This window comes from Ambystoma mexicanum, chromosome 4p (assembly GCF_040938575.1).
Source record: "Ambystoma mexicanum isolate Mex_15411 chromosome 4p, UKY_AmexF1_1, whole genome shotgun sequence".
Classification (NCBI taxonomy): Eukaryota; Metazoa; Chordata; class Amphibia; order Caudata; family Ambystomatidae; genus Ambystoma; species Ambystoma mexicanum.
In genome coordinates this window covers 122,323,221-122,339,407 of record NC_090927.1, presented here as the reverse complement: position 1 = coordinate 122,339,407, position 16,187 = coordinate 122,323,221, and the positions used below count along the sequence as shown (strand labels likewise).

Genomic DNA, 16,187 nt, shown 5'->3' with positions numbered 1-16,187 from the left:
GCAGGTTAAGAGGAAACCTGTTTTGGCAAGAGCCTGAGCAATACAGAAAAGTGTAACAAAGTGCATGGTGGCCAACCAAGCCACGGTACAGTGTCAGAAGAGTGTAACGCTGTGGAATCACCGGAACATCACTGCCAAAGGGAAGCAGCGTCTAATTGTTGATGGAAGCTGTCAAGAAGGGTTATCGGTTGCATTACCAGTAATGGGTGGACCGAAAACTGCGCCTAGACAGTGCCCTGCATGGAAAAGCCAATGCAAGTATACGTAAAGAAGCATGTGTTTTGCAACAACTTTGTGTGTGAAATTTAAACTCAAGAAACAGAACTGCTTAAATGAACTGGGGAAAATTATTGATATCAAAGGAGCTGGGAAGTGTCCCAAGGAACTGTTATTTTTGAAAGCTGGAAGATTTGAACTCTTGGGGAAGGGAACCCCACTCTTTTGTGAACTGTCTTGAACTTCGGGAGGGGTAGGCTGATCATAATCCAAGAGCCGGAAGAAGCTCTGAGCTTTCTTTGGGAACATTCGAAAACTATTTATTTTGATGTTGACATCCCTACACCTGGTATACAGTTAGTTGAGAGGGCAGGCATAGGATTTGGACTTCCTGCCACAGACCATCCTCAGTTTTCTTTAGGTAGGGAAATCCCACCTTAGCATAGGGCACATTAGGCCTTACTCCAGCCTGTGTATTAAGTTAATAAAGCTTTTGAGAACACATTTGAATCTGTTGTCTGTCTACTTCATGATGCCTTCACAAGACTAATTGTGCCTTTGTGCCAGCTGCTACCCCTTCCTTAGAGTTAAGCCTGATTGCTGTTCCACAAGACCTACGTTTAACAAGTGTTTGACTTTCTTTTTAGTTGGGTGCCTTTGCCCCACCATGGGGGTTTGTGGTTGTACAGTCCTCAACAGGGGGGGTGTACAGAAACTGCCTTAATAACCTTGCAGTGAAACAGCTATTGTTGACAGACTAGAAAAGCATTAAAAATGTTATTTCTATGAAAGTAACCCGTATAAATGCATTTAGCTTCTGTTCCATGTTTCGGGTCAGCGGCTGAAGGCGATGGAGGTATCCTTAAAAATACAGTAAGACATTTGGTTTGTGTTTGCCTTGTTTTTATCTTTGTCCCAGACTGATATCTGTTCCCAATCAGTATTCTCTTAAACCACCAATAAAAAAAGAACTAATTGTAGCTGCACACAGTCAGGATTCAATGACTGTATTCACCTCAGGTGTGTGTCTCAGTATACAAGTGTAAGGCAAATAAACATGTATGTCTTACCAATGGAATTAGGCTGGGCTTCAGATATCAATGTGTCAGTGGGGCATATCTTGAATCAATTTATTCCTAATAGTAATGTGACACAGCTTGAAGAGAGCTTGGGCTGATATCCGATCTCAATGTTTTTCCAGATATGGTATGCAGCACGTGAGGAAGAGCTGGACCTGACAAGTCCACGTTTAGTCCGATTCAGTGTGCCTCGAGTAGCATATGGGTGAAATGGACAAGCGCTGTAGCTTGGGCGAAACAAGAAGGGCCTGAGATTTCACTGACTTCGCAGAATTGATTTACCTCGAAATGAGAAAATGTGGACTTCCAAGTGTATTCTTTATGTAGACACCACTCTAAACTAAACCACATTGAGACAGGCTAGACCCAAGTCTTCATTGGTTCACTCCAGCATGAGCCAGACACATCTGGAACACGTATGAAGATGTGGGACTTTTCATGAAATAAATTGTTTTCCACATAAAGGCAATTCTGTTGTCGTACTTGCTTTTTATAGACCACAGCAAAGCTTGTAAAGTAGTTAGGCCCAACATGTAGCTTGTGAACAATGTGTTGATCGTGGTACCCTAAAATATTGCTTGCCTGTTACCATAGGTTATGATGTGGAGGGCAATAAGGAGAAATGCTACAGTGATTAAACAATATTAGTGTGTTGGCTGAGTCAGGAAAGTGTGTAAGACCTAGCATGGTAGACTGACATGGCATTAGTGCAATGGGGTTTGTGAGAGGGGCAATAACATGCTTTGTAGACTTTAGTCCAGACCTAAAAATGTGCACTTGCAACTAGCTATTAGCTAGCGATCATTTTTTCTTGGCGAGTAAGAAATAGTACAAAGTATACAGTTGTAGAACTGAGGAGACGAGTGAGTTTGTATAGGTAGTTTGTAGTTTGCAACTTGACATTAGTTTGCCTTCTAGTCTAGGAGGAGCCAACTTGTCACCCTCCAGGTGGTTTGGCATACAACTCCCATGATCCCTCACCGCTGACTATACTGGCTTGAGCTGAATGAGGTTGTAGGCCAAAACATCTTAAGGAAGACGGCTTGTTTACGCCAGCTTCAATGTATTGCAATGGTTGGTCACATGGTTTTGCACTACACAGGGATCACGGTAGGCAGCTGCTGATGTGCATCATGAGGATTCAGACTGGGTGGGCCTTTTGGAGACAGGACTACTGCTGTTCAAATCGGAAGCGATAACAATCTCCTGCATCCACGAGGCCTGGGCCATGTGGGTGTATAATGTGCCTGGATCTAGTGAGGTAGAGATTGAGGAGTACCCGAGTATTAGTACCTGAGCTGGCTTGGCAAGCCCAGTACAGACTATGCTGCTGTAATCCACAGTGCAACTGTCTGCCTGTGAAATCACACTGAGTCAGCATGTCCAATTCCACAGCAATACCCAGTCACTGCAACACTTGGAGCTTCTCGCACCAGGAGATGCTGGTCAAAGAGCTGTAACCACCAGGTCTCACCTGCAGCACTCTGGTAGGGTCTAAAGCGGTCCTAGCAGAAGCTTGGTTAGTACATAATAGGTCAATGTTACATGAATATCCACTACCCACATTGATAGAAGTTCCAATTGCCTTTTTTGTATATACTAGGAGTTTGTAGCCACCTTTTATAACATTTGTCAGAAATGTTCCATAGACATTGCAGTGTCCCCAGTAATACGTTTTCCTCCTCCTGATGTTTTGCTTGCTAGCAAGTGTATCAATGAGCAAGATAAACGCCCCGCAGACCTGTTTTTTGCTCTCTGGTGAGTAATTGTCATTGAATGTTGCTTTGCACAGCTGGAAAGTGTATAGTGGTCGAATAAGTAGCATGCATGTCCAACTTTCCATTATTAAATAACGATTACCTAGACATACAGCTCAGGGAGTCTTGATTCTATTAAAGACACAGAGGCAAGCATCATGCTTCACTTTTTTATTTGCTATTCTCCAGCTGCTCTTCAAAACGTATACAAATCTTTTTTAAACATTTTTTACAACTGTATTAAAACATACTCGGAACACTGATAGAAAATATTAACTACTCTTTCCCATAAGTTTTCTCTTTATAATAGTTTGAGTTTGCAACTTTGACCACTCAGGAGCTAATCCTTTGCCTTCTGTCACCTCCTGCCTAGGTCCTTTCCTCTTGTTTTGGGTGTCCTGCAACTGACACTTCCTCATAAGAACTTTACAACTGTCCAAACTGTCCCTTGAACATTCTATCGCCAACCGACCCCCAAACTGACGTGCGTATTCAGGGATGCTCGCCTCTGTGTCTATAATAGACTCAAGACTCCCTGATCTGGAAGCCTGGGTAATCTTCATTCTGTCAAGACCGCAGGCGAGCATTATGCTTGTTCAAAGCTTCCCATCACTGCAGCTGCAATGGTAGACAATGGCTTAAAATAAAACGTCTGAAATGTAGAATCTCTAGACCAGTCTGCGGCTTTCAGAATATCTTGTAATGAAACGCCTGCCGTAAATGCTTTGGAGGCCGTTGCTCCTCTCACTGAATGTTCACCAAACACTGACACATCAATACCTGCTACAGACATACTTTCTCTCACCATCTAGCTATGGTTGCTGAAGCTTCTGCCTGAAAAAGCTTTCTATGTGCAATTAACAGCTGCGATACATGTTTTGGTCTGGCCTCTGCTGTTCTTTCCTCATAATGCTTAATACATTGCGCCACACATAACTTTGTGTCCTCAGGAAAATAAGGGAAGGAAATTATGGAGGAATTACCCTTGGTACACTGTGCCACGATGAACTTGCCCTTCCGGGTAAACTACTTAACTGTCCAATTCCAATGCTTTAACGTCCGACACTCCTCTACAAGACACTAGACACAGCAATGTTGCTCGTTTACCGGATAATTGCTCTAGCGAAAGTAGCTTGATATGCCACCACTGCTTGAACAGTCTCAACACCACGTTGACATCCCATAATGACGAATAATTAAGAACAGGGGGTTTACTGATCTTCACTCCTTTCAGTAGCCTAACCACTGCTGGATGATCCCCTACCAGTGCACCATCTACCAGGTTGTAACCAGCCGAGATGGCTGACCTGTAAACCCCCACTGTCCGGAATACTTTACCTTGTTCGTGCAATCATGCTAGGCAATTAATCACTTGGGATAAACACTCTGCTGCTTGCAACATGCTTCCCAACCGTGCTACGCTGAGATATAGCTCCCGATTGTAGATGGGGCCCAAGAGATCGTGATGAATTCTGCAGCCCCTTAGGAAATTCCTGGCATATTCCACCTGTGCCTGAAACTGTGCACGCTAGTAGAGCGAGACTCTGCATCTCCACCTGGGGGTGTACCACCTCTGTCGGATCAGTCAACAGGTCTGCCTGACATGGAATCATCCACAGGAAATCCGATGAAAGTTCCATCAGAACTGGAAACCACACTTGCGATCTCCAGTCTGGCGTCACTATCACTACTTCCACCTTTTCTCTGCGTATTTTTGCCAGAGCCCTCGTTATCATCAGGATTGCAGGGAATGCATAATCTATCGCTCCTTTCCAATGCGGCAGGAATGCATCTATACCCTGAGCTCCTAGGTCGAGCCTACAGCTGAATTAACTCATCAGCTGAGTGTTCAACCTGGACGCGAAGAGGTCTGTGTGTAAAGGACCCCACCTGTGCTACAATTTCTCGAACACTGTACTACACAACCTCCTGTCAATGGCATCCTGCAAATACCAGCAGTTCCAGTCTGCCACCTTGTTCTGCTCTCCTGGTAGGTACTCCGATTTAATGGAGAACCTCCTCTCCAGACAGTAGTGCCAAAAGTAATTAGCTAATTCTACTGTTATCTTCGATCGAGTGCCCCTTAGCTTGTTGATGTACCAAACTGCTGATACATTGTCCATCTTGAGCAATATGCGGCAGTGCGCTCTCCCTTTTGCGAACACTCTCACTGCAAATGAGCCCGCTAGGAGTTCCAAGCGGTTGATGTGTAACTTTATCTCTGCATGGGACCATTTTCCTCCTGTTTGCAGCTGTCCGCATCTGGCACACGTGCCTGACCTGCTGGCGTCTGATTCTATTATTAATTTTGGAACGTGTCCAAACATGGCTCATCCGTTCCATGCTTCAATGGTGTGCAGCCACCACCACAGCTCTGTTCTGCTTTCCTCGTCTAGAGGAATCAGTTGATGATACCGCATACCTTCTTACAGATGCCTGATCTTCAGTCTCTGCAGCGCTCTGTAATGTAGTGTCCCGTCAAAGATTGCCTGAATGGACGATGCAAGCAGTCCCACTACTTTTGCTAGACTCTGAAGTGATATAACCATCTTCTTGAGTACTACTCTCTGCTCTTTCTTTATTTTTTTCGTTTTCTGAGCTGATCATTCTAACGTTGCTTTCCTGGTGTCTATAATGAAACCTAGGAACTCTGCTCATCTGCTGGGCATTAGTGCTGACTTTTCTTTCTTTACTAGAAGCCCAGGGGACGAGAGAAGCGAGCTTGCCCACTGCACCGGTTTGTTCCTGTAGCTGATGCTTGCATTCTGCCATCAATAGGATGTCTAGATATATGAGCATCCTTATCCCCCTCTCTCTTAGTGCGGCCACTACGGTCCTCATAACCTTTGTAAATGCCCAGGGCACTCATGAGAGGCTGAACGGTAGGCCTTTGAATTGTCAGGACTGTCCTTTCCAGATAAATCTCTAATAAGGACAGTGTTCTGTCGCTACTGCAATGGTGAGATATGTGTCCTTCAGGTCTAGCCTCGCTAACCAATCGTTTTTCCTGAGAATATCCTTAGCAGGTGTATCCACTCCTTCTTGACATGTCTGTATAGGAGCCAGCCGTTCAACTCCTTGAGATTGATGACCGGCCTCACCTTGTCTACCAAGAACATATTGTTGTGAAACCCTTGTGCTAGACAACCCCCTGTTTCTATGGCTCCTTTCTGTTCTAGCAGTTCTAGTTCTCTGTCTAGTAAGTTATCCTCTGCTTACAAACCAATATCTAATGGGGCATCTGTGCTTGTATGGGTTGCGCTACAAACTTTAGCTGAAATACGGCTACTGCTTCGAGTACCCAGGCATTGCTTGATAGTTTATGCCAGTTTACTATAAATTGAGCTGTCCTGCCCCCCACCGGAGGATAGTGTAATACTTTCTGGCTTACCTGTACTTGTTCCTTGGTGCCTGAAGAAGCCTCTGCGACCGCTGAAACTTCTGCCTCGACTTGGGAAGAACGTGTCCTGTTGTCCTGCCTCCCAGTAATGGGACCTAGGCTCTTGAGGTATTCTCTGGGAATAGTAGCGACCTGCCGACTGACATCTGTATCGACTAGTCCCTGCAAAAACCCGACTTGGGACAGTCTTTCTTATGGAGGCTTGCACTTTCTTGAGCGCTGCAAAGGTCCTTACAAATCTGTTAATCTCCTTGGCGAATGCTTTTCCAAAGAGTAGGCCTTGCACCCTTTCACCTGCTCATATGAAGCTAGGTCACCTAGCTTGTTGTCGATTTTAAGAAGCAAATTCCTCCTTCTCTCGGACTATAGGGCGCAGATAGCGTTGCCGAGCATGCATGCTGCTCGATGCGCCCAATTATCTATTGAGGATCCACCAGCTCTCTGGAATCCTTGGCCCTCTCTGTGCGGTGCATGAATTTTGCTATGGGCCCAGCCAGGTGGAGCACCTTATCCTGGCAGCTCTTCTATGCTCTGTCCATTCCCTTTTGAACAACCTTCAGTACTTTGGTCATGGACGTGAGCATCTTCGGATCCAATTCTGGTGTCTCTGCTAACTTTCCCGGCAGCTTGGGTCTTGGGCACTCCGCTTTCATGCAGAATCTAGTTTCTTTCTCCAGGGGTTTGTGCATCTTCTGTCATATACAGTTACCTTGGGGAGGGCAGCCAGTCTGTCGATCTAGGATGTCTGATAGCATCGGGCTCAAACACGCCCGACATGTCACCGGCGCTTGCCTGCGAGTTGTCCACAGTGCTGGATTTTATTTTCTGGGTATCGACATTGTGCCCTTCTTGGGTATCGATCCCTGCATCCTCGTCGTCTGCCTCATCATCATTGGTTGACGTGTGTACATCCCCTGTGTTTTTAACCCCTGGGGAAAGGGGTTAGACTAGAGGCTGGGCATAGCTGATTTGAGGAGGAATACGTTCTATAATCTATTGAACGCGTCAGTTGCCTCTTGAAGGCTTCCTTTTGATCCCGTACTCGTGCCTGGAGGAGTAGGAGAGGCTTTCCTCTTCCGCGCTGGTGTGCTCCTCTATCAACCCCTTCTTTGAGGTGTCCTGTGGACACTTCCTCACGTGAGCTGGCTGCTCCTTTCTTTTTCCTTTGACCAGCACTTTCACTCTCTTCTCGCCCAGTAGGTTTTCCAGAACCTCTAATCTGTCCTATAGGCGCTTCACCCCCTGAGATACTGCTTGGATGAGAGACTCTCCTAACACCCTCTTCAAACTCAGTGAGGTCGCTGAGAGGTGGAATAATGGTAATTAGAAGCCTCGCGTGAAAAGCTGATATTACCTCATTAAATCTAACGCACGTCGCCATGATATGCGCACTTCAATGTACCACATTAAAACATAATTTCTATAATGCCAATTAGACAAGCTATGGGAAGAAACGCTCATCTGCTTGAAGAGCAGCCAAAAGAAGAGGAAAGGGCCTGGGCGGGACATGACATAAGGAGAAGGACATCATTGGTCAAAGTTGCAAACTCAGAAACTACTGTAAAGAAAAGACTTATGGGAACGAGTAATCAATTGTATCCATCAGTGTACTGAGTATGTTCAAATGCAGTTGAAGAGCTGCTGGAGAGTAGCAAATACACAAGTGAAACCTAATGCCCACCTGCGGCCTTGACACAGAATGTGCATGTACCTTGTACAGGCAAGGTTTGTGTTTGATGCCCCCATGCAGAATATTTGTTAGAAATGTTCAATACTCGCTGCAGTGTTCTGGGCATTGTCTGATACTTTGACCATGTTAAATGGGGATGATTTGCAATAGGTGAGTGACATCCATGCCACATTCTCCACTATTGCATAACTTGTAAAACATCAGGTTAAAGCTAAAACATTTACCGGTAATAACATATATTTGAAATTTCAATATCACAGGTGGAACCCCAAAGCCGATCCTTAGGGTAGTCTTTAAACTCTACTGATTACCTTATCAACATGCTTACCAATGTATAATTTCCCAAACATTCCTTTTCCCATTAAAGTGTTCTTTAAACCCTACCATGTTTTGGCCATTGGTAATGATCGTGTATGCTTAAATTGTTACACATTCATTGATATTCAAACTTCATCTCAAATAAAGTTAATGGCTATTGCAAATTCACCTGTACAGAATTGCTGTCAATTACTGCAAGCTCACATATTCTGTTTGTTATACTACATTTATTACAGTTATAATTTGGGTTTCAATCCTGCTCCCACCACATAAAAGCCTGTATTCCCACTCGAGGTACAGAGGATGCACACCTTTTCATTTGATACAGAATTGTTGATCCTTGCCTACACAAGGTTGGGACATCTCTTCTAGTAATAAGGAAATCTCTTACCACTTTGAAAGCCAATCTATGGGTCAGTTTAACAACTGGGTGGGGACGCTCTGTGTGGATCAGTGTCACCCTTTTACGTTAAGGGACATGGTGATATTTACTACCTGACCAGCATTGATGGTAACTTCTTTCTCATTTTTGTCACTCGAATATATTCAGTTCATCTTTTTCTCAGCATATATAGAACGCAGTGGAACTCAAACTGCCCTTATTTTGGATAAGTACTTTCTGTTGAAATGCATTCCATTTTGCTGCTGTATTGGGCCCTTCTCATAGATTTACGATCTCTCAAATTAGCTCTATAATACAAACACACACACACAATGCGTGCAGCCATCCCCTTGTTATCTCTTCTTGAATCCATCTTTGCCATCCTGGTCCTAAAAATAGGATTACATTTAAGTGTGTTATTGAAAAATAATGTCTTGTTTAAAGGAACAACTATTCCAAATATGACATAGTAACAGTTCTCTTGCATCCCGCAAGCTCCTTCCTTTCCAACTTGTTGGTAACCCTGCACCTGCAGAAGGCCAGCCGCAAACACTGCTCCAAACTGGATATATTCTAAAGATTTCGCATTTGAAATTACAGCAGGTACATGAGACTCCCTTGCCATGCCTGGATTCACCACTTCCCTATATAACTGTCCGCAGCCGTGCCAGTTCCTTTTTTTCCATCTAGCAGTTGGGCTAGGGGACTGCTCTTCCCATCTTTTGTTTTCTTGATCTGGGTGCATTTATTTTATTTTACTAATATCTGTAAAGTTTATTTTCTCTTGAAGTGTGTTGGGCTTTTGGCTGCTATCTTTTTTATGCTTTCAAATTGCAAAAAACTTCCTTCCAGTTTTATTTATTTGATACATTTGTTGAGAATGTTTGCATTCCCTCTTATTACTGTGAGGAGCTCATCCCAAATATGGCTGGACTCAACCCATGTATCCGCTGCTGGCCTGAACAGAACCGGCCTTGCATGGCTGAGCATTCTACATCTGGTGCAGTCTTGTGCCTTTCTGTGCAGGAAATGGTCCCTGGCCCACTGGGAGTGTCGCCATGCTTTTGCGGGGGAAACTCCCCCGTTGTGCTTCGTACCTGGGTAAGGAGATTTAGGTACCGAGAGTGGTGTGGGTGGGAGAAGGTTCTGTCGGAGCTAGGAAGAACATCACATCCTCCGTGGGCTTTCTGAAGGCCATTTGGGGACTGTCTGTTCAGGACATTCAGGAACACAGGTCACTGCTAAACCGACCATTATGAATGGTGAATGCAGCACCAATACCCTGGTACCGGAACCCCTTTTCCTGTTGAACAATCTCTGGCTGGTGACTCAGCTCCGTAAGGTCTCACTATCCCTGGGATTGATCATGCTCAGGTTGCGTCAATGGTTCATTCTTTAGAGGTTGAGAACTCCTTAATTCATAAAAGCCAATGCTTCTCCATCAGAGGCTATGGTGTCTTAGAAATTGAAACTGCTTCTTCTGCTGCTCGTGGTTAAGATAGGCACTGCAGAGGCAAGAAGAGAAAGCTTCACTCGACTCAGTGTGCTACCAGTGCCGATTCACCAATGTCTATTCCTTTGAAAAAGAGCCTTCACAAGGACAAACCAGTCTAGGAAGCACTCCACACAGCTTCCTTACCGGCTCAGTGCAGGATTAAGTGTCCTCTGAGTGTGTGCTGAACTGTTGAGTGTTGTAATTCCTGATCAAGAGGCAGGCGGTGCATTCCTGTATGGAAACTCCTTCAATGCCTGCGTTTCCAGCAAGGTTTTTCCTCCAACCGTGCCAAATATGTTTTCACTAAAGTTCAATCTCCTAGGCATGTGATTTTTAATATTCATCGGCTACCTTCTTTGTCATTACTGGTACACACCGATACACACAACTCTCTAGAGTCTATGCATGCACACACATTCCTCTATATTCTCTATTCCCTTCCCTGACGGCCCTCCTTACCTCCCTTTACTTCTCCCTCACCTCCCTTATGTTTCTTTCCCTACTTACCTCTCCCTACCCGCTCCATTTCCTCTTACGCTTCCTCCCATCCCCTAATAACTTCATTTTTATTCCCCTGTCCTGTCTCCCTCATCTCTCCCACTTTCCTCCCCCTTCCTTCCTCGTTTATTGACCAAGGTAAATTGCCCTACATAATGTTTTGTTGGCTTGTTTCATGTTTTTAATTTGCTTCAATTTGTATTATATTCTATGTATTATTGTTGTTATAATGTAAAGCGCTATATAAACGAAATAAATACAAAAATACAAATATATATGCAGACACACACACTCTGACAGTCTGATTGTATGCTGGTGGACTTAATGTGCTTGCCTGTGTTCTTTCAATGGTCCACAGATGAAGGGTAGTAATTGTGTGATCTGACCCACCATTGGACATTTTATCTTCACACTGATGTTTGGACTTGTTGATTGATAAGCTGAGGGTCAGTTCAGTTTTAAAAGCTGCGACCCATGGATACCCACCTGTCCTTCCTGAAGCTTTCACCAAGAAAAGATCCTGCGACTACTTGGGAGTTTGGTCTTATGGTTTTTACCTCCTCCTCTGGGTATCACTACATATTATCTCCACCAAAAATATCGGCGTATACAGGGTCGTCTGGAACGACCATAGGCGATATTTTTTGGGGTGGTGAATTTTTGGGAGCAGGGGTTGCAGGGTGTACCCCGGACCTTTAAAAATGTTGCGGGGGTGTCCCCCGCAGGTTCCATGCCTTAATATCGTGCAAAAATATGGCAATATTTTTGTATGGCGAAATTTTTGCGGGTATATTAACACATGGAACCCTCCTCTGAGGCGGCGAACCGAGTACCTCCAGACAGACATTTCAGAGGCATGCTGGTGAAGCACAGGCTCTGGGGGCGTTCGGCTTAATTAAAACTAAATAACGCACTGGATCAAGAATTTTTCAAAATATCAAATAAGGAACTTCAGTCTTGGCACCTATGGGGTCCTTTGCACTAGAATGTGTGGGCATTCCTTGGTAAAGGGGTGGGGGAGGGCTCATTTTTCTGAAAGCCTGGGCAGCACAACATTAATCCCCAAGAGATGACCAGTGCTTGCTCAGAGGAATGTTTCTGCTGAATTTTCAGTGGTTACAGTGACTCTGGGTAAGGGCAAAATTCCTGCCTCCCAGGTATTCCATTCCCTTGACATGGAGCGTAAGGCATAGATTGCAGTGGGGGAGTTGGTTTTCAGTGCATAGGCCTTGCTTTGGAATTTGCCAATTCTGCCTCAGCTTTGTCCAGTTAGTCACCCAGATTATAAACTAAAACAAAATCCTTAACTCCTGAGTGTGGAAAAGTTTTCTTTTCTTCTTAAATTTGTCTGAGTCTTCTTATCAATCGCTCTTAGTGAGCCTTGTTGGGGAGGTTTTTCTATGGCGCTTTGGTGAAGGGTGTAAAAAAGCCTATCCTGAGTGGAAAAACACAGTGTCCACAAGTTAAGTACAAGTAACGTAACCGAGCAGTCTGGAATGGACTAGTATCAAGGAACAATTAGGCCCATATACTACAGAATATCCTACACATATACTGTCACAATGTAGATAGGATTTATTATGTATTGCACTGGGCTAAAGCGCTGAACATTAAGTACCATGAGTGGAATACACAAAACAACACAGTATGTGTAGAACAAAAGCAATAATGGGTTGCACTCCCAACTCCCTGCAAAACTTGTAGAACAAGATGGTCGGCATCAGGGCACTACTTAACACAGTACAAGTACAAAAGGAGGGAGGAAAGAGAGACCAAACAACTTGACAGAACCCGGAGTCACAAATCAGTTCCGGAATTAGTACAATTCTAGGCCAATGAGGGATCCAGTTCTCATTGACAAACCATTAGTAACAAGTAGCATCAAATAGATACATGTTGGCTAGCGCAAGTGAAAAGAAGTGATTTCTTATACTAAAACCAATATACAAACACTAGTATCCTTTAAAAAAGGAAACGGTAAAAATGCATGTTCCCCGTATCTAGTCCCAGTCACTTTAGGAGAGTTTGCAAAGTCCTAAAATATCTCATGGGAAAGGTCTCCTGCGGTTTTACGTGGAGAGTAAGCAAAGTGTAATTGAACCTATCAGGGCGGGATCAGGGGCAATCATGCAGCGGGGGGGAGTCTTTGGGAACCCAAAAGAAGAGTTCCAGACTAGGATTCCTCAACAAGAGGTCTGGAGAAGGATGGCTGGAGAGTGTGACTGCTTCCAGTCAGAAAGGCATTACAGATGTGGTTCGTGCGGGTGGGGGCGGTGTGTTGGGGGACTGAAACCGCTCTGCACTTGAAACCTGGAGAACAGGACCAGCAAATGGATGGGGTTCGAAGGACCTGAGGGCACCAGCTCACAGAGCTGGTAGAGTGCAATACATAGGCGAGTATGAAAGCTAGGTTTGGGACTGGCAAAAGTAGGTGTTTTTGGTCTCCAGTCCATATGCACAAAATATGATGTACTGGTAAAGCCAAGATAGCAAGATCCCAACAAAGGAGGTCTCACCTAAGACATCCTACAATGAGCAGGACACTGCAGCTGTAACCACGCCAACAAGCTGTAAAGCGGATCTAGTAGGGGTTGCAAGTAGACTAGGGGATAATAAACAATCAGGAAGTAGAAAACAGCATGACCACTCAGAACAGCTGTAGGATGCAACCCAATAATTCACATGATGAGCAAAAATCATGCGAATTAGGAGAACGGCAACAGAGCCTCGCACATTTCTAGCGAGCAACAGAATAAATGCTGGTGGGAAGCAGCAGAAGGGAGGCGGGAGACATCATTAGAAGGAACGGACCCAGCCAGTAGAGCCAGTCACAGAGGCTTCAGGAGTTGCCCAGTTTACCAGCAAAACTTCCAGATAAGTAAAATCGACTCTGTACATAGTACAGACATTCCCGAGATATACATATTCACAGAGGGAACCCTGCCCACCAATCCACAGGCATGCCGCATTGTTTGTGGCCATCCTTTTAAGGCTGGCTAGCTAACTCCCAAACACTCCTGCACACGTTTGTGAATTGAAAAATTCTGGGAGACCCAATCCAGATTATCCTGGATCAAACTCACAGGATGCCTTTATGAGCTCCGTCAACAAAACAACCATTTTGGCTATACCTTTTGGACCGCACAAAGGAAGACCACAAAACAAAATGGCTGAGGCTAGGAAAAGTCCATCATATATTGACATTTGTCAACTAATGCAGAAAAATGGCTATAAATAAAGGCTCAGCCAAAAGAGAACGACAGCTGACATCGGCCTACCCCCCAACACAGAGTGACAAAACTCCCCCTGGGACCACATGGGGTGGGTTAAATGCGCTTCTATCCATCTTGGCAACTATAGAACAGCCCATCAAGAAAGAGTTGCAGTTAGAGGGGGTGTCTGTCGAAGTCCCTCTGAATACAAAAAGAATGTTGGGAATTCAGAAAGCCTCTAGAATGTTTAGGGGACTAAGTGTCAGAAGAAGGACCCAATAATGGACATTCCTAGGGTGTTGACTAGAAATGCCATGCTTACCTCAAGGCTTCCAATTTAAAATCTGATGTTCAGCACAAGGTTTTGAATGCCTTATGATACTTTTTGTGCCAACGACTAATGAGGTTGTACACCAGTGTATGACCGACCCTCTCACTGGGGTCTTTATCTGCCGTCCCTGCATCGGCAAAGTCTTTTTCCACGACCACTCATTTTTCACAGGCATTCAAGGCCTACAAGTCCAGGTAACCTGCATGGTCAGAGGAACATGTAGCTTCCAAACCATTGATTTCCATGAACGAAGGGAAGCCTGTAGCTACTCGAAGTCATCTGCCTGCCACTATCAGGGTGCATGTTTTCAAGCTTCCTGTCCCTTTAAAAACGTTTTCACACTTATGGGGGACATGAGAAGCTAGTTTTACGATTGATGGAAAGATACAACTCAGGACAGCTAGCCCTTAAATATTTCTTTCTGGCCTCAAAGGGTTGGTCTCCTTGCCATCCAAAAGTAACCCCAGAATACCACCAAGAGAACGAAAAACTCGTGCAAGATGGAATAGAGGAAGTTCTGAAATACCAAAGAGGGTCAGGTATTACTGGGATTTAGCTATAATCTGGCCTTGTCTATTCTAAATCTTTTACTCTTTTAACAATATTTCTACTTTTTAAAAAATCCAAATATTTTGGAGTCACTACAGGAAGCAGAGTGTTCAGCGTCCTTTGAGCTTGAGGGCTTAGTTTAACATCCCAAATCAGAAAGGTGGTCCTAGATGTCTGAGATTCACAATGTGATATTGACATTTCCAGTACAAATGACTGGTCTGAAGGATGCCATGGGGGTGTTCATCTTGATCCTAGCTGTAGTGAGCGTGCACCTGTAGCTTCAAGGATTACAATGTATCCCAACCTGGACAAGTGTTTCTATTTTTTTTTAATAGCATATTTATTTAATGAAAATTACAAGGAAAACTGCATTTTTGGAACATTACAATAAGCATAAAACAAACTAAAAAACAAAAAGTTAATTTGCATGAAAGCCTTATTAATACAAAAAACTTCACCACATAGAAAGTTGAATTAAAGTAAGGAAAAAGAAATGTCATGTATGCATGCATTGAAAAGGTCGGGTAAAGGGCTACTTTGCTTTCCTGTTGTCGGGGGCAGTTCCTGTTGATACTTTAACTGAGATGGAACTTAAACTTCAAGTTAAAATGAAGGACACATACCTCCAATTTGAAGAGATGTAGTTCTTAAGAAATATTGATACCATGTGGGGCCAGGGTGTTCGCTTGGAGTATTTACCTTGATTCTGTGGGACACAATTTTAACAGCCTTGGTTCCAATCTGATTCTTTGTAAGTTTACAAAATTCATCTCATCTGGGTACCCATCATGACGATCCTGCCAATGCAAGCTACTGGATACCAATGATCCCGATTTCTGATTACCCTCACATGTGCTTGTATATGTTTATTATCCTGCAGCGTGTATACGTAGACCTACCTTCTAACAGGTCCTGTAAGTGCATATATATATATATATATATGCATTGTGTACTCATTTCAGAATCCATCCATTTTGAACCCTCCCACTGAGAAGACACATTTTGACAAATGTAACATATGTCAATATGTGTAAGCCGTGAATGGATCATGCAATGTGAGAAAAAGAACAGCGAAAGGTGAATGGGGGTTTAAAGGGGGGCAGGGGGAATGCTGTGGTGCTGCGGTTTGGGGGTGAATACCTCATTTAAAAAAATGGAAAACCAGACCGGCATGCTGGGAGCCAAGCTAAATGCAACATTACATGTGTCTTACATGTGAAAGAAACTCTGGGTAGGTGGGCGATGGTGATGGGGTAG

At 44.1% G+C, this 16,187-nt stretch overlaps 1 protein-coding gene across 10 annotated transcripts in view; it reads left to right on the top strand.

The window, feature by feature from the left end:
* AGBL5 (AGBL carboxypeptidase 5) overlaps positions 1–16,187 on the top strand; it is a 1,732,162-nt gene that overhangs the window by 1,622,630 nt on the left and 93,345 nt on the right. The window contains exon 15 of one of the 10 annotated variants that reach the window (XM_069605533.1): positions 1,418–1,759. The exons of 8 other annotated variants lie outside the window; for them this stretch is intronic. In XM_069605533.1, coding sequence (XP_069461634.1) covers positions 1,418–1,504 — 87 coding nt within the window. In that variant the 3' untranslated portion in view covers positions 1,505–1,759. Of the gene's footprint in view, positions 1–1,030; positions 1,109–1,417; positions 1,760–16,187 lie in introns of those variants that run through there. One more of the 10 variants, XM_069605535.1, reaches the window with a different exon arrangement.